General features: G+C 41.5%; 1 protein-coding gene across 1 annotated transcript in view; it reads left to right on the top strand.

The window, feature by feature from the left end:
• Nucleotides 1-25,572, top strand: part of SPEF2 (sperm flagellar 2) — a 161,567-nt gene that overhangs the window by 116,895 nt on the left and 19,100 nt on the right. The window contains exons 27-33 of the mRNA XM_057709137.1: nucleotides 408-555; nucleotides 2,785-2,913; nucleotides 4,930-5,068; nucleotides 7,739-7,968; nucleotides 18,559-18,665; nucleotides 19,374-19,556; nucleotides 25,407-25,499. Coding sequence (XP_057565120.1) covers nucleotides 408-555; nucleotides 2,785-2,913; nucleotides 4,930-5,068; nucleotides 7,739-7,968; nucleotides 18,559-18,665; nucleotides 19,374-19,556; nucleotides 25,407-25,499 — 1,029 coding nt within the window. The remainder of the gene's footprint in view (nucleotides 1-407; nucleotides 556-2,784; nucleotides 2,914-4,929; nucleotides 5,069-7,738; nucleotides 7,969-18,558; nucleotides 18,666-19,373; nucleotides 19,557-25,406; nucleotides 25,500-25,572) is intronic.

Below are 25,572 nucleotides of genomic sequence, written 5' to 3'. Positions count from 1 at the left end.
ATTTTTTTTGAGAAACACTGATATAGAGGAATGCCCCAGATTGAAGGCCAAGAAATAACAGGAACTTGGAAGAATAGTAGGTGTTAAATCCATAGGATCTGAGATTAAAAAGAAAGAAATGTTTGCATAACTATGGATCTGCCCCTCCCTGGGGCAGCAATGAGGAAACGTAAAGACACAGGGCAAGCAGGGCTTGAGAACTTGAGTAGCCTCCACACAGATGGCCTCAGTGGGACAGGGAGAGGTTTCCATTTAAGTGGAATCTTTTAAATCTTCTGTAAAGATTGTGTACATGGCATGTTTGTGGTAGAATGAGGTTTCAATGGAATTGGGTCATGGCTAAATCCAAAGAGCTATCATCTTTCATAAATGTTGCATCAACTGAGATATTCCTCTTGTACAACCAGGTGGCTGCTGAAATTCATCAGAGGCTCATGGAAGAGGAAAAAGAAAACCAGCCAGCAAACGCAAAAGAGAAACCTCCTCAGGTGGCTGCAAATAAAAAAGTGAAAAATGAGCCGCCCAAGAAAAAAAAAGAGGACAAAAAAGGAAAAGGTATTCATGGCTTTAGCATCCAGAACCCTGGAAGCTTAACCTCTCCTTGGTAGGAAACAAGCACTTAACCACGCACATGAGCCTCTGAACTACTAGAATGCTGTTCATTAGGTTTTGGGTTTTTTTTAATAAATTTATTATTTATTTATTTATTTGGCCTTGTTGGATCTTCGTTGCTGCGCGGGCTTTCTCTAGTTGCAGCAAGCAGGGGCTTCTTCTCTTCGTTGTGGTGCTTGGGCTTCTCATTGCGGTGGCTTCTCTTGTGGAGTACAGGCACTAGGCGTGCGGGCTTCAGTAGTTGCAGGACACAGGCTCAGTAGTTGCGGTGCACAGGCTTAGTTGTTCTGCGGCATGTGGAATCTTCCCAGCCCAGGGATTGAACCCGTGTCCCCTGCACTGGCAGGCAGATTCTTAACCACTGCACCACCAGGGAAGTCCCTGTTCATTAGGTTTTACTTAGAGATGGCTTCTGTGAGCCGGTGTGTTAGCTGGCAAACATTCTCCATACCAGGCCCTTATAAGTTTCTTATCCAAATAGTCAAGTGCATCCAGGGTGAAATAAATCTCAGAGACAGTTTTGAACAGGTGAAAAGAACTCCAGAATGACACTATGTAATCTAAAAAGTATGTGTAAGGGGGCTGACCCTGGCTGCCTTAATCAAGAGAGGCTTAAAAGCTAATTCTATGTATGTAAGTTTCAGGTTCAATTCAGATTTCAGGTTTCATTCAAGCACTTCCTTCTATCCTGGAAGCCTCCTGCCTAAAACTCTGCCTCAGAGGCAGGATGGAAGGAAAAGAGGGAAAAAAATTCAGGATGAGAGAGACCCCCTCAATTAACCTTAGGGATGGTCTCTACCACAGACTTATTTACCCTTGCCTCTGAATGTTTCCGCTTGTACATACATGTTTGAAGAGACTTGAGGCGAGAGAGGAAGAGAGGGAAGCACCTGAGCAAAAGTCCTTCCACTGATCAGTTGCTCCTGATGTGTCTGCTAGGCCCCCGCCATGCAGAACACGATGAGATGGGTGCTAAGGACACAGTGGTGAACTTAAAAAAACAGACATATGGTCCCTGCCCTGATAGGATTATAGTCTTACAGCAGAGGCAAACATGTGACCCTTCATTGCTCTTTATGGGGGAGGTACAGGTCCCTGGAGAGCGTGGTCATCTCAGTCCATCTGAGGGGGTAGGAAGTGCTTCCCAGAAGGAGGCCATCCAAGCAGCTAGAGTAAGAGTTAAGACAAAGCCCGGAGGATGGATGTGGGGGGAAGGTGGTGGCCCCTGAAGCAAAGGGAAGAGTAGTACCACAGTGAAGTGCAGGTGACCTTGGTCCATCTCAGATGGCGAACGTAAAGGAAATAAGCAGCATTTGAAGGAAATGCTTCCATTTGCTTTAATAGAATAACCGGTTGGGTCCAGTCTCTCAATTTTACAGATGGTAAAACAGAAACCCAGAGAGATTAAGGGCTCTTTCATCTGTCATTTATACTCACATTCACTATTGCGATGAACACATTACAATTTCTTTGTTTACATCTGTCATCTTCCCAAAATTTGAACCCCTTGAGATCAGACCTGCAAGAAAGGTTTATTGAACTAAGTAGAATTGTATACATTGGGTCTGCATCTGCAATCACACTGCCATTTATTAAGGGCAAATTCTCGGACAAACACTGACAAATTCTTATTTTCGAATTCTCACATGTAATCACTCAAGTACTTATAGTTAAGCACTAGTTAAAAGATAATGAAGTAGATTACGAACTCTTGACCATCAGCTATGTTTCCATTGTATCTGTTTGGGGTTTTTTTCTGGTCTTTTCTTGATGAGGACCTAGGAAACACTGGCCAATACAAGCATCCCTTGTGGAATGGTACTTCTCCAGGTGGCCAGCGCTAAGCTTGGGTTTGCTCATTGCCCCAAACTCTAAATTGCACACTCTTTGGAGTCTGTAACCCTGTCTGCACAAGCTGCACACCTCATTTTTCCATGACGCTACACAAATGGGATGTTTTTATATGTGTCCAGGCAGACAGCACATGGAGAATTCTCAAGGAAAGATTATCAGTATTTCATCGCTCACAGTGTCTCGGACCCCGGTCTCCCCTTTCCAAATCACTAGACGTATATCACTCGACACACTCCATTTTGTACTCATTTTATCCAAGTCCCTGTGTGTACACCTGTAGGTTGGCAGGTAACTCAGCACGTTTCATTGCCCTTTCAGGTAAATCCCCACCTATGGTGGAAGCTGCTCCTGTAATAGTAACAGCAGAGGAGATTGAAGAAATGGAAATGAAAAACGAACTGAGGCTCAGAATAAAGGAAGAACATCTTGCTGCCCTGCAATTTGAAGGTAGCAACTGGAAAGAACTAAGATGATACTTTCGAGTAGGAAATAGATGAGTAGGCAAACAGCCCACAGCTGGTTTTGTGTCTGTGAGGACACAAAGCAAACTGACTGAAAGGTACAACACTCAGTTGACTGTTGTCATGTGACCATATGAAGACTAGATCTAACTATTGTATGATTGTCTGCTGGGATCTCAAAAAGGGAATTTGGAAAGAGGTTAGGAGAGCACCCGCAGTAATTAATATCTCAAAGAAAAGAAACAAAAGCAGTATTTTAGACTTGCTGTGATTTTCCAGGTTGAAAGAAGGCTTGGGGCTACTTAAGGAGGTGTTTCTATATTATAATAAGAATAACTTAGGCCTCTCATTAGGAAAGTAAACTCTGAGTAAAGGCTAACAGGTCCTGAAAGTGAGTTCTTGGGAACAGGGCCCACAGAAGAACCAGTCATGGGTCAATAATGTTCAAGGCCCTCCTTCTCTATTAGAGAGCAATGATTTTACAAGACATAGTCTCCTTTGGCTCTTCCAATTGTCTTATAATACAGTTCAAAACAGAATTTGAAAAGATCAAGAAATTGAGCCAAAGTATCCTAATTGGAAATAAACCATGGTCAATAGACTAGAAGTCAAAACCATAGAAATGCAATATTGGGTAAGCTGGGACCCATTAACTACTCGATGACAATTAAGTAAGTAGTACTAAAGATGCTTTCAATCCCTTGCTTCTCTCCTTTTCTACCCTCTCTCCATCCTCCTACCACCTGCTTTCTTAATTCCAAGAGTAAAATCTAAAAGATGCTGAACACAGGAAGTCAGGACACTTGCTGTCCCATTTGTCTGTCCTCACATCTGCTTTCAGTAGCTAAGTATACTTTATCCTTCAGTTGATTCCATATGTGGTCCCTAGTTAGTGGCTAAATTTACTCATACATGTTTACTGAGTTTCTACTATGTGCCAAGTCCTGTAGTAGCTGAAAGACATATATACATATACATACAAACACAAAACAACAAACCAAAATAAAACCCAATCCGGAGGAAGAGAAATGCAAACAACCATTTATAATATGTTGTGATATTGGAACTAGACAGACAGGACAAAGGGAACATGAGGGGAGTCAAGAAAGACTTCCGAGCAGATGAATTCATGCTTGAGCTGAACTGGAAGAATATGGGGGGATGTGCACGGGGGACAGTGGGGGCAGGGATGGGAGAGGAGACCTAGGTGACCGGCAGGGAGTAGCTGCGGAGTCTGAGGCACGTTCTGGGAAGGAGTGATCGGGGAGGTGGAGGATCACATAGGCCCTGCCCAGAAAGTTATGTTTCCTTTATGGCAATTGGGAGCTAGTGAAGAATTCTGAGCAGAAAGTGCCCATGAGCACGTGTGCCGGTGAGACGGGTTACTCTGGGGCAGGTGGCGGTGGATTTGGATTTGAGGTAGGGAAAGGAACTTGGAGAAAGTAGCGTGGAGGCAGTTGCTGTGGTTGAGGAGAGACGTAAATCAGTGCCCAAATGTGGTGATAGAAAAAGCAAGGAAGAAAGATTGCGCAGATATTTTAGAGGAAAATCCACAGACCTCATTGTGTGTCCAGAACATCAATGGGCACTGGGACCGTGGGCTTCACCCTCCTGTTACCTGTGCTAAGAAGGACGATGGTGTCGCCTTCCCAAGGTGCTAAGAAGGGACATCAAGAGACTTAGTACTTTCCCCCCTTTTGGAATTCAGAAATTACCTATCTGTGTTTTCCCATTCCAATTTATCAAAGGGTATATTGCAGTAAAGCGTAATTACGTGTAAAGCCGAATTACAGTTTTGGTTTGAATAAACTGTCAAATGACTCTAACTTCACATTGTTTTGTTTCTGAGATGGATAGGGCATTAGTTATCCATACTGGGATATCAAATGTGTGCCTAAAGTTTCACAAACTAAAGTATAATTGGTTTAAAATTGAATTTGGTTCATCAGAAAATGCATGATATATGATACATTAAAAAATGTTTATTTCTCTTTTTAAACAGAGAAAGCTACACAGTTCAGACTTGAGCTGATAAAGGTAAAAGCATTGGCTTTCCTGGAAGAGTTAGTAACAAAGGCAGTTGATGTATATAAACTCATGGAAAAGTGGCTCGGTGAGAGGTACTTGAGTGAAATGGCCAGGTAAAGTACTGCATGACTTCTTAAATATTTTAAAATATTTGCTTTGTTAATTCCTGAAGAACAAAGTTGACAAAGATTTTTAAAGTGTTTACAAATGTGAATTACATTTACAAGTAGACATTTTGACCTTTTAGGAAATCACATATACATTTGTGTTGCCTCTTTTTAACAGCAGTAAGTCATGTAGCAAAGGGCGCCATTGCACGTTATTTATGAGTCTGGTTTTCACACGGCTCATGAGGACCTCAGTTTGTAAGGTAAAATTATAAGCAATATAAAAATATGTTTAGAAGTATTATAGCATTTCACATCTTTCGAATGCCAGGGCCACAGAATGGGAGATGAAGTAGTCATTCACGAGAATGGTTTACCCCTTAGGCCGATTCCCTTGTGACAGCCAGTTCTACTTTTCTGCTGGGTTCCAAAGGCTTTCCAGATCCAAACTGCTAGTGAGGGACATCCTCTTAATTCTCCCCTGAAAGGTGTAAAGAGGCAGCTCAGCAGGGCGGACACAGTCCTCATCAGAGAGTCAGGAGACCTGATGGTCCCCGAGGCAGGGAATCTTTCCTCGTCCACAGTTACAGCATGCCTAATCACTTCGGGCCCCACTGGCCTCATCTGTAAAAGAAGTCACTCCAACCAGGCTATTTTAAAAGTTTCTACTAGATCTAGATTCTGTGATACACCACAGTTTGCAATAAACATTTACTGAAAATTTGGAAGTTGCGGCACACGCAGGATGCCAATGGCACATATTCTCAGAAGCCACAACGGCCAGCTGCAGGACGGTTGTTAGGGTTTGTTTTCTCCAGTCCTTGTCTCAGAATGAAAGTTCTGTTGGAAAATCCTCAGCTTAGTTGTTTGTATCTGTTGCGCTATAGCAAAGCACACACACGCACACGCACACACCCCTCAGCCTGGTAACCCCCTGCAGTAATGCTTAAAATGATTTGTCAGTTACTCATCAGCATCGTGGAGCAGTGACGTTCAGTTCTGTCCTCTGCCTGCCGCCTACAAGTGAAAGCATGTCTTCTTCATTCTTAGGGTTCTCAGCGCCCATCATTGTGGCCATGCTTCTTTTTTTTTAAGTCAAGTGGACTCATTTCTCAGATTTATTTTGTGTGTGTATATATACACACATATATATACACATATATATCTGACATCTGAATATGGCCTCAAGAAATTAAAACCTAGAACTGTTCAACTACGCTTTCTCTTTTGGTTCTTGCAAAAATTCTCCAATGATAAGAAAAAAAAAAGAACAGGGAGACCTAGCAGATCCCTTTGAACTTCAAATCCCGCTTTTCATTTTCCTGGGATTTCCCCACCCCGCCACCTGCCCTTTTTGAGAAGGTTACTCCTGGTAACCTTCCACTAGATGGTGCACTTATTTTGATATTCTGGTTCCGGCTGGGTCTCTGTCTATATCTGGAGGCCCTCCTCACTCAGGGTTGTAAGCTCTGTAGCTCTCCAGTGCCCTTCTCCACTTCCCCCTAGCACGTAAATACCATCGAGCAAAAAGTACCTAGATAACACATACTATATGGACACTTACAGATATACAGTATGCCAGAATTAAATTCAAGATTATCTTCTGAAAGTAAGTGACTAATTTTTTTTTTAATTTTTCAGTATACGAATATTTTGGTGTTCCAGAGTTATATAAAAGTATATTAAATGTGCATTTTTCCACCATGTTCAATCTTTATTGCAAGATATAAATAAGATTATTTCTGTAATACAGCGGTATTGTACTTATTTATGTATAAAACTTCTCTGGCCTTTAAAGTGGCCTTTAATTAGGGCCATAACTATAATCCCCGGTACAGCCTAAATCCACACCCCGTGTGATTTCACCTTAATCACCATAGGTATAGAGTTGTGTGGTTTTGGCCCCATCGCAAAGATGAGGAAATCAGAGAGCTTGAGTCACTTACGCACGGACCATGGCTAGAGAGGAGTCTGCAGTGAAAGTTCAGCTTCCAGGGCTCTTCCCACTGCACCACAAGGTTCCAAACACTTGCTGCTGATACCCTGTGATTTAGCTGGGAATTGTTATTCTCTGTGAAGATAGCAAAGCAATTTCAATGGGTTACCTGGTCAGAGTCCATTCTGTCAAATGTGTCTTAGATAACATCAAACTCCTTGATATAAAGTTAGAGAAAAGCCACTTTTCTAGAAGTCTATTGTCAAATTTGATTCACGTTATTTGTATGTAAAGTGATTCCAAATAAATGTGTTATTCTAATGGTCATATTTTACAGGTTTTTCTGTCATATAACCTTATTCCGGTTCATACTTAGAATGAAATATATCTCTTGACAAAATCTTGTTTATATAGTAAAATATGTTCTAAGACTAATAGAAACCATTTTAGTGAAGTCTCTTTTTGTTCAGCTTTGTATAAAAAGTGCGACTCTTAGTCCTGAAGCGGCAAGTATTTTATTTCTAATCTACGTGTATTTATTTCTTTATACTCTGCCTTTTTTACAAACAGGTTTGAAGAGAAATTAGAATTTTTTAAACATGCAAATTGAATGTTTCTAACTCAGCCAAATTTTCTATATCTTCTAATGTATTAACTCTGCGTGTATATCTAATAAGCAAACGCTATTAATCTGATAGTATTTTTAATGGGGATAACTGTATTAATTTTTCCACTTGCAGCGTGGAAAAATTAACCGAGGTAGCTCGCTATCACATTGAAACATCAACCAAAATTCAGAATGAACTTTACTTAGACCAAGAAGACTTCTTCATTAATGGCGATATCAAAGTCTTTCCAGACCCGCCTCCCCCGCTACGCCCTCCACCTGTAGAAAAGGAAGAAAATGGCACCCTGACCATCAAACAGCTTGACACCCTCCGGGATCAGTTCTTAGAAATAGCACCGAAAGGTAGGAAAAGTAATTATTATGAAACAAGCACCAAATAAGGTTAAGATGAACCAGGATGGCAATCACCTGTTCAACAAGTTAAAAAAGCCCTCTGGGACTGTGTAGCACTAAAACAAGCCCTTGTTTCATTCTAAGTTATCTCCTATTTGCTTCATACAACATAGATCTGAATTAAACAGAGCAAAGCCGTGTTAAATATCCTGGCAGTGCGGTGGTCCTCGTCCCTGGTAATTCTCCTCTGCTGCCCTCCCTGCCCCTGGCTGGCAGGTTGATAAATTTGAGTATCGCTCCATCTGGCAGTAGAGAGACTGTCCTCTAGTTTAAACTTCTAGTTTAAGTTCAGTACTGGGATTATGAGTTTGTGTTTCCGTCTCCCCCACTTGTCTGGGAAGGGAGACCAGGCAGTAGAGAATTTCCCTTTTATATTTGCCTTTTCCCTCAATGTGTCATAGACCAAGAGCAGAACCTTTATTAACACATATTCACTTGATTGACTAATTAATTAATCTGTTCACTGTAAGTGTACCTGTTATTTTCTGCACACAAATTCTTGATTTCCTTCATATTTTATTATTGTGGCTCTATAGCACCTACACAGGCTTTTTTTTAAAAAAAATTAGGATCTTTCTACTTCTAGATATTCATCAGTGCATTCCATCAGTTGATAGCACAAGTAATTAAGACAGAACATGTAAGATTATCATCTCCATTTTACGGGTCAGGATACTGAGTCACACGGAGTTGAAGACTTGCCTGTGGTCACATATCACTCAGGATTCTTCAGGTTCAAAGGCTTTGCCCCTTCTCACTAACCTAAGCTGCCTCTCGTAAAGAGGTTTATCTTCCAGCATCTCCTACTTACTGGAAAATCGTTACTCTTCCCTAGAGAAAAGACTTTTGTCTAGTACTAACACAATTTCACTTTCATAATAGTGGTACTTCTCTTATTTTTTTAAAGTTCAGTATTCCCAGAAAACCACATTAAATCTCATTAGTCAAAAGCATGTTACTTTAAGTCTGAAGACTTCCTTGCTAAGCCCAGTGGGTGTAATAGGTGTAACCATTGTGTCCCTGAGTAGACTCCTACCCTGACAAGTGTCACCTCATCTAATCAGCTTGAGTGGGTCTACACCTCCAAGGCACACAGTACAGCAGTGAATGGACACCAACTCAGGTTGGCAGCATTTGGGCAGGAAGCAGCGGGTCCAAAAATTATGGCCATCAGCAGGTACAGGAAAAAAAAAAAAACCAGCTCATGAAATCCCTTCAGTCCTTCAGTCAGGCAGATTCCATCCTCTTTCCCATTGCATGGGCTCAGAATGTCTTTTTATTACATGTTTTCTTCTTCAAAGTTGCTTTTGCTCTTCATCTTATCCATATTATTGTTTACATATAAAATAAGAAGATAGAGGCATAAAAATTCAAATATGAAATATAATTTGCTTTAATCCTAAACTAGGGTGACTTGAAGCTGGTCAAAATTAAAAAGTTTTGGGGGGCATTTGAGTAGGTGGAAAATTATCAACCACTCATAATCCCTTTCAGAAGGGACCTTAGTATTCATGATGACAACCTTAATATATCCTTGGATCCAACCTCAAAATCAGAGTTTGCATTTCAACTAAAAGTTTAAAAATAAATTACGAATATCAGCTATAACTTGACGTATGTGTCTTAGAAGATTAACTCTAGAAACCATTGAGGCTAAAAGATGTCGACTGATACATTTGTCTGTTTTCAGAGTACGGTAGAAGACAACAGCTTTCAAAGTATGTTAGGAAGAGGAAGAAGGGGAGAAGAAGGAAAGGGAGGTAGAGGAGGAGGGAGATAGTTTTAGTTATATATAAATATATGTACTTTTAAATGTATATATATATATATTTTAAAAATAGATGTAAAAGGAAAACCACTTGCCCTAGGGACTTAGAGTGTAATTTGAAAAAGCAAACAGAGAAGAAGAAAATATAAACTTCTATTCAGTTTCTCCTCTGAAACAGAGTCTGAACTTGATAAAAGTGCTCGAGTGCAAAGCAAAGGAGAATCGGTGTGCAGCGAGGTCGGTCAGGAAAACCGTGTGGAAAGCGCCTCGGAAGGAGAAGTTGAAAGAAGTAAAGAGTGACTGGATAGCAAGGATACAGAGGATATTTAAAGTTAGGGGAACAGCCACCAGAAAACGTGTAGGTATAAGGCTTGAGTATGGATGTCCAAGGAAGGGTCAGGGACTTCTCTGCTTCTCCTTCCCCAACTGCATGAACTGCAAGAAAACAGATACAGAGGCCAGCACTGTCTGAAGAATCACCTCCACCCGCCCAAGCTAGAGAATTACCCAGATTTAAGAACACAGTTGTAATTAACGCAGAATTGACAAAGCTATATAGCACTGTGGGATTTGGGGATCTTGATGGTACAAAATGAGTTACGGTTTATAAGCAAGGAGTTGAAACCCTTTTCTTTGTTATTAGCTCAGTTATACTATTTGAAAATACATATATTGCATATGGCACTTTTTAAGTCCATATAAAATACTTAGCACAGAGTCAGGTGGTCTTCAATAGAAATAATACTCATTGCTGTCATTTTGCTGATGTATAAAGGGAAGGCATAATAATCATCACTCCATTTTCTGCATCCCGAGTCACAGAATTGGACGTTCTCCGATGACATCTTAGAAGTCAGGCAGCACATGTTGACATTGCCCCTCCCTGAGGAAGTCCAGTAATTACCACTCACTCCTTTTCCCAGTTCCCCTGGCCCCAAAAACATCCTCTGGCTTGACTCTTTCTTCCTCATTCTTGCAATTGTTAAGGGATACACACCAATGCGTCTTTTACATGAAGTTTTTGTCATATTCCTTCCAAGAATTAGAAAACAGTCTTTTACGATTCCTCCCATGGTATTTACCCTAGAAATCTACAATTTCAAAAGATGATCTTAGTGGAATTGATAACAATTTTGAAAGTATAGAGCAACTGGCTGAAAGTAGTACTTTTGTAAATATGGAATCCTACAAAACTTCCTGCTTGAACTTGAAAATTGCTGTTATTTCTAAGCCAAGAAATGTGAGCATTTTCTTACACTATTTCACATATGTCAATGCAACCTGTGATATCTAAGATGCAGACTTCAAGGGCACTAAAATATATTAAAATATGATGAAGAGATGATTTTTTTCTAGGAAAAAACACATATTTGCATATAACAATCATGATACTAGGCCACGGTAAGATTTTTTTTAGCAAATTTGCAATATCATTTGTTACACATTTTAGCAAATAATCAATATCATTAAGTTACACTACGTTACTTTTAATTATGCTACGTAAATAAAATTATTGAGGGAAATGGATAACTTTTCATTAAGACAAGTGACTGAATAAATATTTGTGAGTAACTAGTATCAACATATTAGTGGAAAGAACTAAAGCTTAAGGAATTTTCACTGAGTACTGGTTCTCCACATGAAAATTGTCTTCATTAAGATGGTCCTTACTGAAAACAATGGAAAATTACAAATGTGTCCCATAGTCTCATGTTTATATCCAGCGCTCCTTTCCTCATCAAATTCTGCCACTTGCGATGATTCTAAATCTCCTTTGGTAAAGGCAGTAATCAGACATAAAATACCATGCGTTGATTGTCACCAATATGCCAGAAAAAAAATGACCTTCTATGTGATAATCATACAAGATTATGCAAAATGTAATAGAACAACTTGTCATGCTAGCATTTGTCTTGCCTCCCAGCGAAGATCTATACTTTAGAATTTCAGGAGCAACCTAAGTAAGAGAGAGCCTGAATCACCGTGACATCCTTTCCACTGACTGTCCCAGGAATCACTCCCATGAGCATAGCCCCAGCATAGAAGGGATTTAGGGAGTATTCTCAGCGTTATGACCACAGCCAATATTGGCATGGTACCAGGCCCTATGCACCAGCCCCCATGCTAACATTTCCACCTTAATTCACTTCGTACCCATGGCTAGATGAGGAAGAAGACACATCCGTGAGTAAGAAGAGTCAGATAGCTCTTTCCAAATCCCTTTCTTGTCAAATGACTGTAGTATGATCTTGAGCAAGTTATTTAACCTCTTTTTGTCACATTTCCCTCAGCTGGAAAATGGGGTATTTCATGCGGTTGTTATGAGCATTAATTAATGCATGTAAAGTGCTTTAAAAGTGTCTGGCACATCGAATGTGCAACTTATGTGTGATATAAGCCATATCACTTAATTATACAATCACAGTAATATTATATTATCATATAATATATAACATTATACACTATCGGTACGAACTATGCTTATTATTACCCAAAATGTAAGCTCAGTATCCTGAAGGTGCACATACCCTAGTAGGCACCTGCAGCATCACCCTAGAACAATTCCAGAAAAAAAATCACAAGATCTGTTGGAATTGAACCATAAGGTATGCAGCTCCCTGGGAACCATAACCATCCAAAACGAAAAACACTCATTCTGTGTACTGCAGTAAGCTCTGGGTAGGTACATCTTGTCCCAAACATCAAGTGCCAAGCATATCAGGAAGAGTCTTTCTCCAATGGAAGTAATTTGGAGTCCGTTGAAACTAGAACACTTTCACAGTGTTCCAATGTCCCCACTTAAACCATAAGAACTCTTTTTCCTTGTAAGCCCATCAGCACTCTATGTGATGTCTATAGAGATTCATTTCATAGCTATGTTGGCTTCTGCTGAGAGGCTTCCAGAGAAAACACAGTTCAGCAAATTCTGTATCCTCACTCCTTCAAAAGACACAGCATTTAGTTGTTGAAGGCCAGTAACTTTGTTCGAAAAACTGACAAGGGTCCCTCCTTCAAATCCCTCTTGGAGACCCTTAGAATCAGTGACTAGAGTCAGAGACAGGGTACAAATTCAGGAAGTCTAGGCTGTAATGGCCAAGCTAGATCATCCAGCTACATGGTTTTTACAGGAATTCAAGGAGGAAGTAGTTGCTGCTGCCTGTGTGGGTCGGCAAAGGGTGTAGCCCTTGGGAAACTTTTGGACGGAACTTTCTGGGAAGCGAAATGGGCACAGTATTCCAGGCACAGGGGAAACTGGAATCGACGTCAAGGTTTTGAAGTTGCATGACATATTTCCGTGATCTGAATCTGGGCAAGGGGAAAGAGTTTACTGGCTGAGAGAACCATAGGGCACCTGGGGGCCACATTCCTTTCTGCTCTAATCCCAAGATTTTGCCTCCTGGCGGGATATTCCTGTCAATAACATCAGTCCTTCCTTATCATACCTTTTCTCAGAAATCTTTCTGTATTTCTTGATTTGTGTAAATGTCAGACTGATTTAATTACTTTTCAGATCAGAAGAGGGGGCTTACTTACCTGCAGATATATAGTATCATAGTTTCAGAATTTTTTCAGAGATGTTAAGCCTAGGAAAACCCACAGAACTTTCTAGGTATCCCTTTCAGGGAACAAGCCAGGTGTGCTTACCCCTGCCTCTCAGTTAACTGAGGCTTTTGGGGGAGACAGTAGTGTCCATTGCTCTCAGAAACAGTCTCATCCTCCCTCAAAACCACCTGTGAAGGATGCCCTTTTTGGAGCAAGTTGGCCCTGCCGCTGCCAGAGAAGGTGGGGCTGAGGCGGGAGGAGAGAGGTGTCCAAAGCAAACCCTGCAGACATGCTGCCCTGCACGTCCTGTGATGCTTGTTTTTCACCTTGGGAAGGAAATGACAGCAAAAGGCCGTGCCCCTCTCCTGCCTGGGGAAAGAGATTCTAGGGAGAAGGAGACCATAGCACCCTGTGCGCATAGGAGAAAACTGTAATGTGAAGTGTGTAAACATGGGCTGAGTAGGACCGCCTGCTAGCGAACGCCAGCTTCACCACATATGACCACTGTGACGTCAGACAAATTCATTAACCTTTCTGTGCCCCAGGTTTTTTAATCCATAAAATGGTGGTTGATACCAGTCACTGGCCCACTTTGCTAACTATAAAATAGGGATAATGGGTGCTGACAATTAAATGATATAAAGCACTTAGAGCGCTAACCAAAATGCCCGCTAAGTAGTCAGCACTCACTAGGATTGTTGGAGAAATAACGAGCACGTGTGGGGGGACACAGATTAAGCAAAACTGTGAGTAGGCCTCGGTGATTACTTAAAATAACAACATGGAGTTACTTTAAAGGCAGGGATCCTCCAGATGTTGTGAGTCAAGTCACCGAGAAGCAGAAAAGGCCTCGGAAGCTTGACCATCACCTCCCAAAGAGGAACAATCAATTTTTGAAAATTTGGCTTAAAAAATACCCCTGGCTCGTATATGATGAGATACTGAACCTTATGTTCTGTGGCCTGTGTCGTAAGCATGGCGCGAAGTCGAAGGGAAATCAAGTGAGTTTTTTTTACGGCACCGACAACTTCAGGACTGAATTTCTCAACGCGCACCATCTCAGTGAGGCTCACGCCAAGGCCTCCCTCAGGGAGGCGACGAGTGGTTCTCCAGGGAGCAGAGCCAGCACGGAGCTGATGGTGAAGACCATGAGCAAGGTTACCCTCGGGAGGGTGGAGAACTTGTTCCGATCCTGCCACGCCATCGCCAAGACCGGACGTCCCCTCAAAGACTTCATCTGGATGTGCTCCTTGGATGCCATGAAGGGCGTTGACATTGGCCCGGTATTCAGAACTAACAAATCGGCCAGAACATTTACGTATTTTATTGCTGAAGTAGAACGGAGAACTCTAAGGGAGAAATTAGAAAAAAGTAAGTTTTTCTCCGTCCTCAGTGATGGGATCACGGACAGTTCAAGCGAGGAAGCGGAACTTGTGTACGTGCAGTTTGCACACGCAGGGAAAGTGCACTGCCAAATCGTGGGGGTACAGATGGTGGAAAAGAAGGGGCCTCTGGCAATAAAACATGCCATCGAGAAAACGCTAGAGAGAAATCTTCAACTTCGGCTGTCGAACCAAGACTGGGCAAAGAAACTGGTTGGTTTCGGAAGCGATGGTGCCCCTGGCTCAGAGGGCGAAAGCGGCAGCGGGCTAGCCCTGCTTTTAAGAGAAATCCAGCCACGTGTGCTGACTGTTTACTGCTTTGCACATCATCTTGAACTATCTTATCAGGAGGTGTTCCAGAGCGTTCCCCTGTACAACCACGTCAGACACTTTCTTCACAGCATTTACCGCTTCTATCACAATTCTCCTGTTCATAAGAGGTCTCTGATCACTGCTTTCAAAGGCCTTCACCTTCAACCTGTGATGCCTTCTCAAATAGGAGGCCGGAGGTGGCTTCAAGGATTACAGGCCGCTCTCCAGAACTTTCTCAAGGGATATCCGGCAATTGTCCAGCAGCTGCATTCGGTAAGTAATTTTGAAATACTGTACTGTTTTAGTTTTTCAGAATTTAAAAAAAAAAACCAACTTTTACTGAGCCATTTGAAATAATAATTTTGAGAAAGATAAAGCACTGCTTTATTCCCACCCTGTGTTACAGACAGAGGGAGGCAGAAGTGACACCAGTCATCAGAAAGCCAAAGAGCTTCTAGAATCCCTCCTGCAGGCAGACATTGTTCAATTTGTCCATTTCCTGCTGGATGTCACTAATGTCCTCGGTATTCTGTCCCGCGTCAATCAGAACAGAAATTCTTCAATCGCTGACGTATTTGCCACCTTGGAGTCAACACTGGAAATGCTCAGAATATATCAGACAAGGTGAGGTGTCCGGGGTGATCTATCAGACTAGACAGTTGGGCTTGGGAAACCATTTTCCAGGTGCTTTTTGCATGTAATTGTCTACTTGGGGGATTTTTTTTCCCTCCCCAGACCAGGGCCGAAAGAACGTCGGGTGGATTCAGTCACACACTTTCACGGTAACTGCCTCCTCAGAGGAAAGGAAAACATTTCTGATGTGAGAAACATGGTTTTAACACATCTTATCAAGAGGCTGCAAGGCTGTTTCAGAGATGCCAACCAAGATGTGGTGAAGGCAACCACGATTGGAAGCTTTAAACTGTGGCCGGCAAAGATAAATCAAGGTAACCCGTGAACGCTGGCTCTGAAGCTGTTGTTCTTTGATTGTCTGTACATGTGTCTTTCAGATATGTGACTTTTTCTTTGGTGTATTGATTGCAGAATTTGGAGAAAAAGAGGTGTCCATCCTGGTTGCACATTATGAACCAGTGTTGGAAGCTGCCAGGGTGAAAATTGATGAAGTGGACCCAGAATGGAGCATGTTGAAATTAGAGATTTACGCTAGGTGAGTATAAGTAACCTGGTTGATATTTATAAATATTGGGGTAAAACTTAAGTGTCAATCTTTTACATTTTTCATTTTTCCTCCTAGATTTCAAAACATCCGCAAATTGACCTGGGATTTTGTGAATTCTGTTTATTTACACAAGTATCCGAACATCCTGACACTTGTGGACCTAGTCCTAAGCCTCCCTGCAAGTTCAGCTGAGGCAGAACGTGGCTTTAGTCAGATGAAGCGCACCAAGTCACAAATGCATGCCAAGGTCACGGCTGATAGCGTGACGGATCTCCTGATAATTCAGTTGAATTCTCCAGACATTAATAACTTTGACCCTAGGAAAGCTATTCATTTATGGAATACAAGAACACCATCCTCAACTGGTGACACAAGACCTAACTCAGATTCCTCATCAAACTCAGAAAGCCTTGACGAAAGTGATTAGTAATGTGGCAAATGTTGACCTCATCACTGATTATAGCAAAAATAAATATTTTCAAAAACCTGAAATTTAAAAGTCTCCAGTCTTCACATCAAACACAAAAGGCACTTGACCTCATCCAGACATACAAAACAAAAACCCAAAGATTGGTTTTCCTCTAAGTTTCTAATTCTAGTTCTATATTCACACATCCTTTCACATTCTTTGGGTGAAGCGTATACTTCTAGGCAATGGTATTACTTTGACGTCATCTTTCTGAGAGTTATTGCTGAGGGTAACCAGACTATAATTATGATCTGAGTTCCTTTAGGCCTGGCTTACAATTAATGTTTTTTCCTGGATAATTCTAAATGACAGTTGCATTAGATAACTAACTTAGGGCCAAACGAGAAGAGAACTTTTTTTGATCTGTAAACAAAATTTGTAAGCTTATCTGTTTCTATTACTGCATTGTATGTGAAGCTCCTATTATTATATGCCTTGGTCATTTAAGTAACAAGGCCAAATATCAAAACAGTTTTCACATTTCACACTAAAGTCCCCAGATAACAATTCCTATGTGAACCGAAAGTATTTTCTTATAACGCTTTGCTTACACCGTAGCTGTTAGAGACAGTGGAAATATTTTACATACCTACCAGAATTTTTAAATACTTTGAGCCTCTTCATGGTTTCAATTGAGTTTATTTGTGGTTTCATCTTGGAGAACATGAGTGATTTATTTCTAACTTACCTGTAAACCAATGTAGTATCATATAAATATAATTTTACCAAAAGTTCCACTACCCAGGAAAGTTACTTCCATCTCTATAAAATTGGATACTCAGGTTTGATTAAAAAGGATAGAGAATTTATTTCTGAACAACCTGCTGGCTGGCCAATCACATCAAAGAAAGAAAGATTCTGCTCTTGCTACCCAGAAAATTACCTTCCAGATCTGAACCTTGTATATTTTATTTGAACCACTGAAATTTTAAAAGGATTACTACATTTTCCTAAAGGTTAGAGGAAATGATACAGTTCACACTGGAATTTAGAAATGCTGAAAACTTAGATATAAGAAGAAAAATTTGAGTCTATGTCTATGTTGCACTCCTTTTATTCCTAAACAAAGAAGAATAGCTATATACCCTGGTTCTGAAAGATACCCGAATACACGTAAGAGTGTCTCCTGGCTCTAGAAGGTACCTGATGCTATGCAGTTAGACATTTTTTAAGCAAATACATTTATTTTGCTTTCCTAGTTCTTTTTAATGCATGTGCAAGCAATCTGAGATGAGCAACAGACTAAACAAACAACTCAAAGTAAAGTAGATTAGTGTTTAAGAGTAAAAGCCTTTAAAAGGTTAGTGATCTTTTTAAAATATATCACAGTGTTTGAGTCAATTAGATGACTAAATTAGCATTTCCAATCTAGTAATTTAATAATTCAAATATCCCTGCATTCACCAAAACAAATATATTCTGATCTAAAAAAGCAGAATGAGGATAAATGTGTTACCTTGATCGCGGCGGTGACGTACATGCGTGTGAAACACCTTTACCCCATATCTACCAAAACATTTTTCTCTAGTGTCCTACTGAATAATAGGAACCCTTGGAGTATTTTTTTAAATTCAAACTATTCTGAGTAAAAGGTCAAAGAAGATTCCAAACGAAAATATCAAGTCTCAGTATTTTACTCAGTCTGGAATGATTTCTGACTCGGCCAAAAAAAGACACGTTGACTTAGCTGAGAAACAGCCATGGGAGAGAATTGGGAAGTTGTTTATTATTTTTATGTTTTCAAAATGTCTTCTGTCTCTCTAAAGGTTACAGTTTTAAGGAAGATGAGTAAAGTGAATATACAAATATCCATTATTTATCCTACTTTAGCAAAAGAAACAAATCACACAATAAAACCGAAAAAATATTTCTCATTCTATTGCAGGCATGATAGGAAGCAAAGCATTTGCTGACCTCCTGCTGGATTTGGTAACCCTGAACCTTGGAACAAACAACTTTCCTAGTAGCTGGATGCACCTCACTCAACCTGAAGTAAGCTTCGATTTCGTCTGGGTTTCAAGCTTTGAAAATTCTCCTTCTTTGATCAATAAGTCCATAGTTTTAAAATAACCAGCACCTGCACGGTATCCAACATTTAGTAGGCAGCCAATAAGCCTGAGTGAATAAAGGAGTGAACTGCAAGTGAAGGCACGTAGTGTGTTCACGCTCAGGATTTGAAAATGAGTGCCGATGTGGACAGTCAGTGGAACCTTCCAGAGACCATGAGGCTCAGCCGTGAGTCTGTATTTATTACTGCCGGTTGGAGTGATCCTAAACTAGTGACAGTAGGTGATGCCGGCAGTGCTTGCATTTCGCCATATTCCGTCCCTTAAGAAAACAAAGTGGTTAAAGAATATTTCCCTACAAGCTATAGAGCCCTCCCACACTCACAGCTATCATCTTTACTCCTCCTCTGTTGAAAAGGTACAAAGTGTACCATAGTGACATGTGTTCATTCCTCGTGTAACAGTAAGCAACACCCACAAGTGTCAAGGAAGGGAAAATCGAAAACACTCTGTGGGTTCTGTCTGGTGGGGATTGCCTGGTAGAACCGGAGGGAATGAAAGTCAGAACTGACTCTATCAGCCAAGCTAAAGTCTTCCTTCCTTCATCAGAGTCTCTAAGTAAGAAACGCGAGCAGGTAGAGTGTCTCAAGAGAGTCGTACAAATATTCCAGTGGCATTTCCTGTTTCCTTCCAGTTGCAGGAGTTAGCATCTTTACTGGTAATAAACTCGGAGTTCGTGGACTGGCGGAAATTCTTGTTAGTAGTCGCCATGCCTTGGCCCATCCCTCTGGAGGAGGAGCTCCTGGAGACCCTGCAGAGGTTCAAGGCCGTGGATGAGGAGCAGCGGGGCACGGTCCCTTTCGAGCAGTATATGCAGGTCACTACCAGCCTCTGGTGGCACCAATCCTACCAGAGCACTTTTGACCTAAGAAGCGTATTACTCCCTGATCTCACAGCACCAGGCCTCATGGCCCATGTCTAGACATCCAGAGGCAGCACAGGCACTGTCCAAGTCCCACGCTCCCATCCCCAGGGAAGGGCCTGAAAAAGTCAGAACTCTTGGAAGAGCTAAGGCGTCTGAGAGAAGTCACAGAAACGTCATTGTCCCCCTACCAAGCGGTTCTTAACCTTGGCTGTACATTAGAATCGCCTGCAGAGCCTTTCATCAGCCCAGGGCCCAATACCCAATACTCTGGGAGTAGCAACAACAGCTACAGTGAACACAGGGAAAGGGGCAGGGTTTTTTGTTTTTTTTTTTCTCTTTTGGTCACGAGCATGGTGAACAATGAGATGGTTTTTGACAAGTTGAGTTTGAAATATCTGTGGGAAATGCAGACAGAAATGTCCCATCTGATACGGCAGATGCAGAAGCCAGTCACTATCACATAGGCAGTTGTTGAAGTTATGAATGGGCGAGATCACCCTAGGGAAGTGTGTAAAGGATAGATAACCCACTAACATGGTACCTGGCCGTTGGACTTGCAGATAGGATGTAACTGGTGACCTTCACCAGAACAATTTTGGAAGAGTTCAGAATCTAGATTGCAGAGTCTTGGTGGAATAAATAGGTGTTTAAGGAAGTAAAGTTAAGACAGTTGATTCATTTTTGAGAAGTTTGAGTAAGGAGGGAGGAAGGATGAAATGCCATAACTAGGAAGGGTGTAAATGCTTATTCTGCATCTACTAATCGAATTCATCCTAGGGCTCAGTGCTGCGCATTGCTGGTAGACACGAAAGGTGGAAACGTTTATAAGGTGCTGATTTTGAAACAGGGTAATAATCTCTAGGTGGGGCTTCCTAGGTGGTGCAGTGGTTAAGAATCTGCCTGCTAATGCAGGGGGTATGGGTTCGATCCCTGCTCTAGGAAGATCCCACATGCCGCGAAGCAACTAAGTCTGTGTGCCACAACTATTGAGCCTGTGCTTTAGAGCCTGTGAGTCACAACTATTGCGCCCATGTGCTGCAACTACTGAAGCCTGAGCACCTAGAGACTGTGCTCTGCAACAAGAGAAGCCACCACAATGAGAAGCCCGCACACCCCAACAAAGAGTAGCCCCCGCTTGCTGCAACTAGAGAAAGCCTGTGTGCGGCAAAGAAGACCCAACACAGCCAATAAATAAATAACTAAATAAATTTATTTAAAAAAATAATAATAATCTCTAGGTGCCTGTAGCTTAGGTATATTTCACCACTGAAAGATCACATCTCTTCCTCCTTCTCTTTTCTTCCTTGATTAATGGAAGACATGCTCATAGACAGTCCAGACTTTCCCACGCTCAGACAGTTGAGCTGAAGGAAATAGCACTTACACATCAAGGAGGTTCTTCAAGGCTGATCAAGAAAGGCACTTAGCTCATTGGGCTCTGATTTACTTCCCAAGTAGAGCAATTTGTGAATTCTTTCACTGTCCTGGACCTGGGCTTACAACTTGTAAAGATGATTTTGTGTGAAGACATAAACAGCAGAGCAAAACTTACTCTATTTTCTGGTTGGCTTAAGATTTTAAAAAGTGGGCACTTGTGAAAGTACCAACCTACACTCCTTACAGTATGTGCCAGGGAACACAGGATATCAATTTAAACATCTTTTTTGCACAAACATGACACGAATATAGGTGTTGGTAATTTGTACCAAAGTGTTGAGCAAAACCAGAAAGCTCCCTCACCAAAGGTGTGAATTTCTTAGAGAAAGTTGGCTGCTACATGAAACAGAAACTCAGACATACTTATCAGAACACCACCTGGCTCTTGGGAGCAGTTGATTTCTGGACTCTGCCCTCTCCCTTGCCCACCCAACACCCACTCCTCAGGTGGCCCAGGACAAGGAGACCATTTGGAGAGGCCCGCTTGACCTCCCTACAAGGCTTACAGATTTCCAGCACTCTCCAGATCACACCCACAGAGTCCTTTTGTGGGAATGTCAAAACGGCTTCTAGGGCAAAATTTTATGATTTGTTGAAAAGACCATCTTAAAATACGGTAGTCAAATAGTACAACTGCATTACTGAAATGAAGTTCTCTGGGGGGGAAAGGCTCTCTACTCTGCTTTTTATTTTGTCTTTTTTGTTTTCTTTTGACTAATTGCAAGTTCACCGCAACCCCCACTTAAGAGTGTGCTGGTTTCCCCAGCTTCTAAAATGGAATAAAATACAGTGCTTGTGAAGCTGGTGGGGCTGTATACCTGGGCTAAGCCATGCGGTCATGAAAGTGCGTCTGCCTTTGCTCCCAGCCCTGTTGCAGCCATCGCACACTTGCCTCTGTCACGTGTGGTTGTTTAGTCACACTCACGTAGAATTCTTTGATGGTGAACTCTCTCAACTCATCTTCTGCCGGTGAGAATGCATGTTATCATAGGCTTTATGCGTCGGATGTTCTAGCAGCCAAACGGCACAGCACTTACTTATTCTTTAAGGAAAAGTAAACTAACCTAAAATTCTTTGGCCATATTTTAGTGAGAGAGCACAAGGGACATTTCCACATTTTAAGGAGAAACCACCTGATTATCCAGCGGGGGAGGATGTGGTTGACTGAACCTCGCTTGATCAATTTAAACCCAACCCTACAGTTCACGTTTAACATTTCGCACTGCTAACATTTTTAGGGATGACTTTTTAAAAAATATAAGTTGTTCTCTAATTAGATTCTTTAGATTCTTTCTTGTTTCTCATGTAGCCCTCTTGTATGTGAAATACTTTGAAACAGTTTCCTAATCTATAAAAATCATCTATTAAAAAAAAACTAATATGAATGAATTCTTGGTTTTAAGGATCAGGGAAAATTCCTGTGCATGGAAACAGTTGGATGTGGAATTGACGGTTGAGAAATCAAGGATGATTAGGAATCCTATCTCTTGTTTCTTTTTATTTCCTTCTAGCTTCTTTTAATATTTCCTGTTTATCACTGGTTTTCAGCCATTTGTTGACTGTGTTCCTTGGTGTGGTTTTCTTCATATTTCTTTTGCTTGGGGTTCACTGAGCTTATTGAATCTGTGGGTTTGTACTTTTTGTCAAATTTAGAAATTTTTCAGAAAATTGTTTTCCAAATATTTTTTCTGTACTCCCATCCCCTTCTGAAAATCCAGTCACATGTTTGTCCCACAGGTTGCTCACCTTGGATTCATTTTGTTTCCAATTTTTTTTTTTTTTTTTTTTTTGCATTTCTACTCCTTCATCTTCTAGTTCACTGATCATTTCCTTTGCAGAGTCAAATCTGTTATTAATACCATCCAGTGTGTTTTTATTTGAAATATATTTTTTATCTCTTGAAGTTTAAGTTGGGTCTTTTTATATCCTTCATTTCTCTCTTCTTATATGCATTTTTTTCTCTATCTCCTTGAATAAATGAAATATATTTAGAGCAGCTAAATAAGCATCCTGTCTGTTCATTCTATCATCTGTGTATGTCTGTATTTGTTTCTATTGATTGATGTTTCTTCTGACTGTGGGTTATATTTTCTGACTTTTTTGCATATCTTTATATAGGATGCCAGTCATTATAAATTTCATACTGCTGGGTGCCCAATTTTATATACCTTTAAATATTGTCAGGCATGCATTAATGTTATTGGCAATCAGTTTTATCCTTTCTAGGTCGAGATTGGTAAGGGTGAGTTCAGAGCAGCCCTTAGTCGTAGGGCTAATGTGGCCCCACTACTAAGGCAATATCCTCCTGGGGGCACCACTTAATGCCTTGTGTATCAGGAGGTCCTTCCACTTTGCCTGGTGGTGACATTTTCTCTGGTGGTAACGTAGCCATAGTCCCTGTGTGAGTCTCAGGAATTGTTCCGCTCACTCCTTTCCTGTGGTTCTTTCTCCAGCTTCTGGTATTTCCTACACACATGTCCAGAGGTTGGCTTTCAGTCAAGACTTGAGGAGATCTTTTACAGATGTCTAGGGCTCACCCTCTCTTTCTCTAATGTTTTGCCCTGAAAATTCTAGTCATCATGCCTTCCCCCAACTCCAAATCTATCTTCTCAACTCAGAAAGACCTCCAGGCTCTATTTGGATGCCTCTCCTGGCATTGTAGCCTGGACAGTAGTTGGGCTCCTCACTGCTCTCCTCATTTCAGGAATTACTGTCCTGTGTAGCCTGTTGTCTAATGTCTGAAAAAAAATCATGTTATGTATATATTGGTCATTTTTCTTATTGTTTAAGGCAGGAGGGTGATTCTGAGCTTTGTTGCTCCATCATGCCCCAAAGCATAAGTCTTACCTACGTTCCTCATCTCTCTATTCTCCAGGGAGTGGTACTTACCATCCATAGACTAGCCACTGGGCAAGGACTCTTCCTGGTCAGTGCAAAGCACTTACATTCAAAGCCTGAGCCCATGCTGGACCTTAGCTTCTTCTGGGTCTTCTCCCTCACAGGCTTTCTCGTGGCCAGCATCTCCCACCCAGCACTCCTCTGTTCTAAATGAAAAGAAAACCCAGGCCTCACCTCTGGGAGCTACATCCCCTTACAAGCTACCCAGTGCCATTCAGGCCTTCTCTCAAAGCACAGGTGATTCTTGGAAGGAAAGAAGGCACAGAACATAGGCCAGAGTCAGTTTAGGTCAGCCAGTTGTTCTTGGCAGTAGGCAGTGCCAAGGGTGTATTGTCAACTCTGGAAGATGGTGAGGGAGCAAGACCTGGGAACAAAATGTTTATGTATATGAATTGCTTGCCATGTATAAAAGTTAGGCTTGGCAAAACACAGTCTTCAGATCCAAGGAATTAATACCTGGTATTCAATAGCAGACATGAATGAGAACATCCAAAGGAACAGACTGAATGCCAAATGTGTGGTATAAACAAGTCAAATTGGAGTTTAGAGGAGAGATCAAAGAGGGCCTCCCTGAGGAGGTGTGATCTAAGCTGGGTCTGGAAAGATGAGTAGGTTTACATTGGTGGACAGGTAATCACCTCAGGCAGGAGGGACAATGAGAGCAAAAGAGCAAAAGTAGGAAACGATTCTGAGCAGAGAATGACAAGACAAGATCAAAGTTTTGAGAAAATTGATACGGTTGAATGGTCTGAGCTGAAACAAACAAGAGGAAGACTGGAATAGAAAGCCGCTCCCAAGATGCTGGAGTGGCCTGTGATGGAGGCAGTTAGGCTGTACACCAGCGTGGCAGCAGCGGGCACGGGAAGAAGGGAGAGAGGGGCAAGTCATCGCCAAATGGGAACCGAGGGATTTGGTAATTGGTGTCAGACATGGGATGAGAAGGAGGGTCGTCACTGAGAAGTAGGCCCTTGAGCTCTTGAGTCAGTCAGTAGTCACAGCAAAGATTTCCTACACAGACAACATGCCCCAGCACCGCGCTAGGCTCCGAGAACAGAGAGCAGCACAAACAGGATACATGCAGTGTGAGCTGATGGAGGGCGCAGGCCCCTCCAAAGTACGGCTAAGCAGGCGACATCCAGGGCAGGGACCTCCAAGCTTCAACGCCCTCTCCAGCAGTTATAATATAGCTAGCGCCCCAGTATGTGGGCTTTCATTTATAAATTATTCACGTGCACCACTACACTAATGCGTTCTATATGTTATCAGATTTTTAAAAATAAAAATTACAGACGAATAAGATCCAACACATGTGAATGGAAGTTCTAGGATTTTCTCCAGCACCCCCATAGCCCCTGCACCCTACTTTGGAGGCCACTGCTCTAGACACCTGCGATATCTGTGGAGATGTAGAGGAACAATTACATCTCAGCATAACTTTAATAATTCTCATATTTATTTTCTGTGTAGGCTGGTCTGTGGTTTACGGGAGATGAAGATATAAAAATTCCAGAAAATCCTCTTGAACCCCTGCCATTCAATAGGCAGGAGCATCTTATAGAGGTAATTACTGAGATCTTTAAAAACGTGTGTAACATTGATCAATTTCTTTGTCTCTTCTTCCATTCGTGTAATG

The sequence above is a fragment of the Hippopotamus amphibius genome, chromosome 15 (assembly GCF_030028045.1).
Source record: "Hippopotamus amphibius kiboko isolate mHipAmp2 chromosome 15, mHipAmp2.hap2, whole genome shotgun sequence".
NCBI classification, from domain to species: Eukaryota; Metazoa; Chordata; class Mammalia; order Artiodactyla; family Hippopotamidae; genus Hippopotamus; species Hippopotamus amphibius.
Note: the sequence above shows the minus strand (reverse complement) of the source record. Positions and strands in the feature narration are given on the sequence as shown.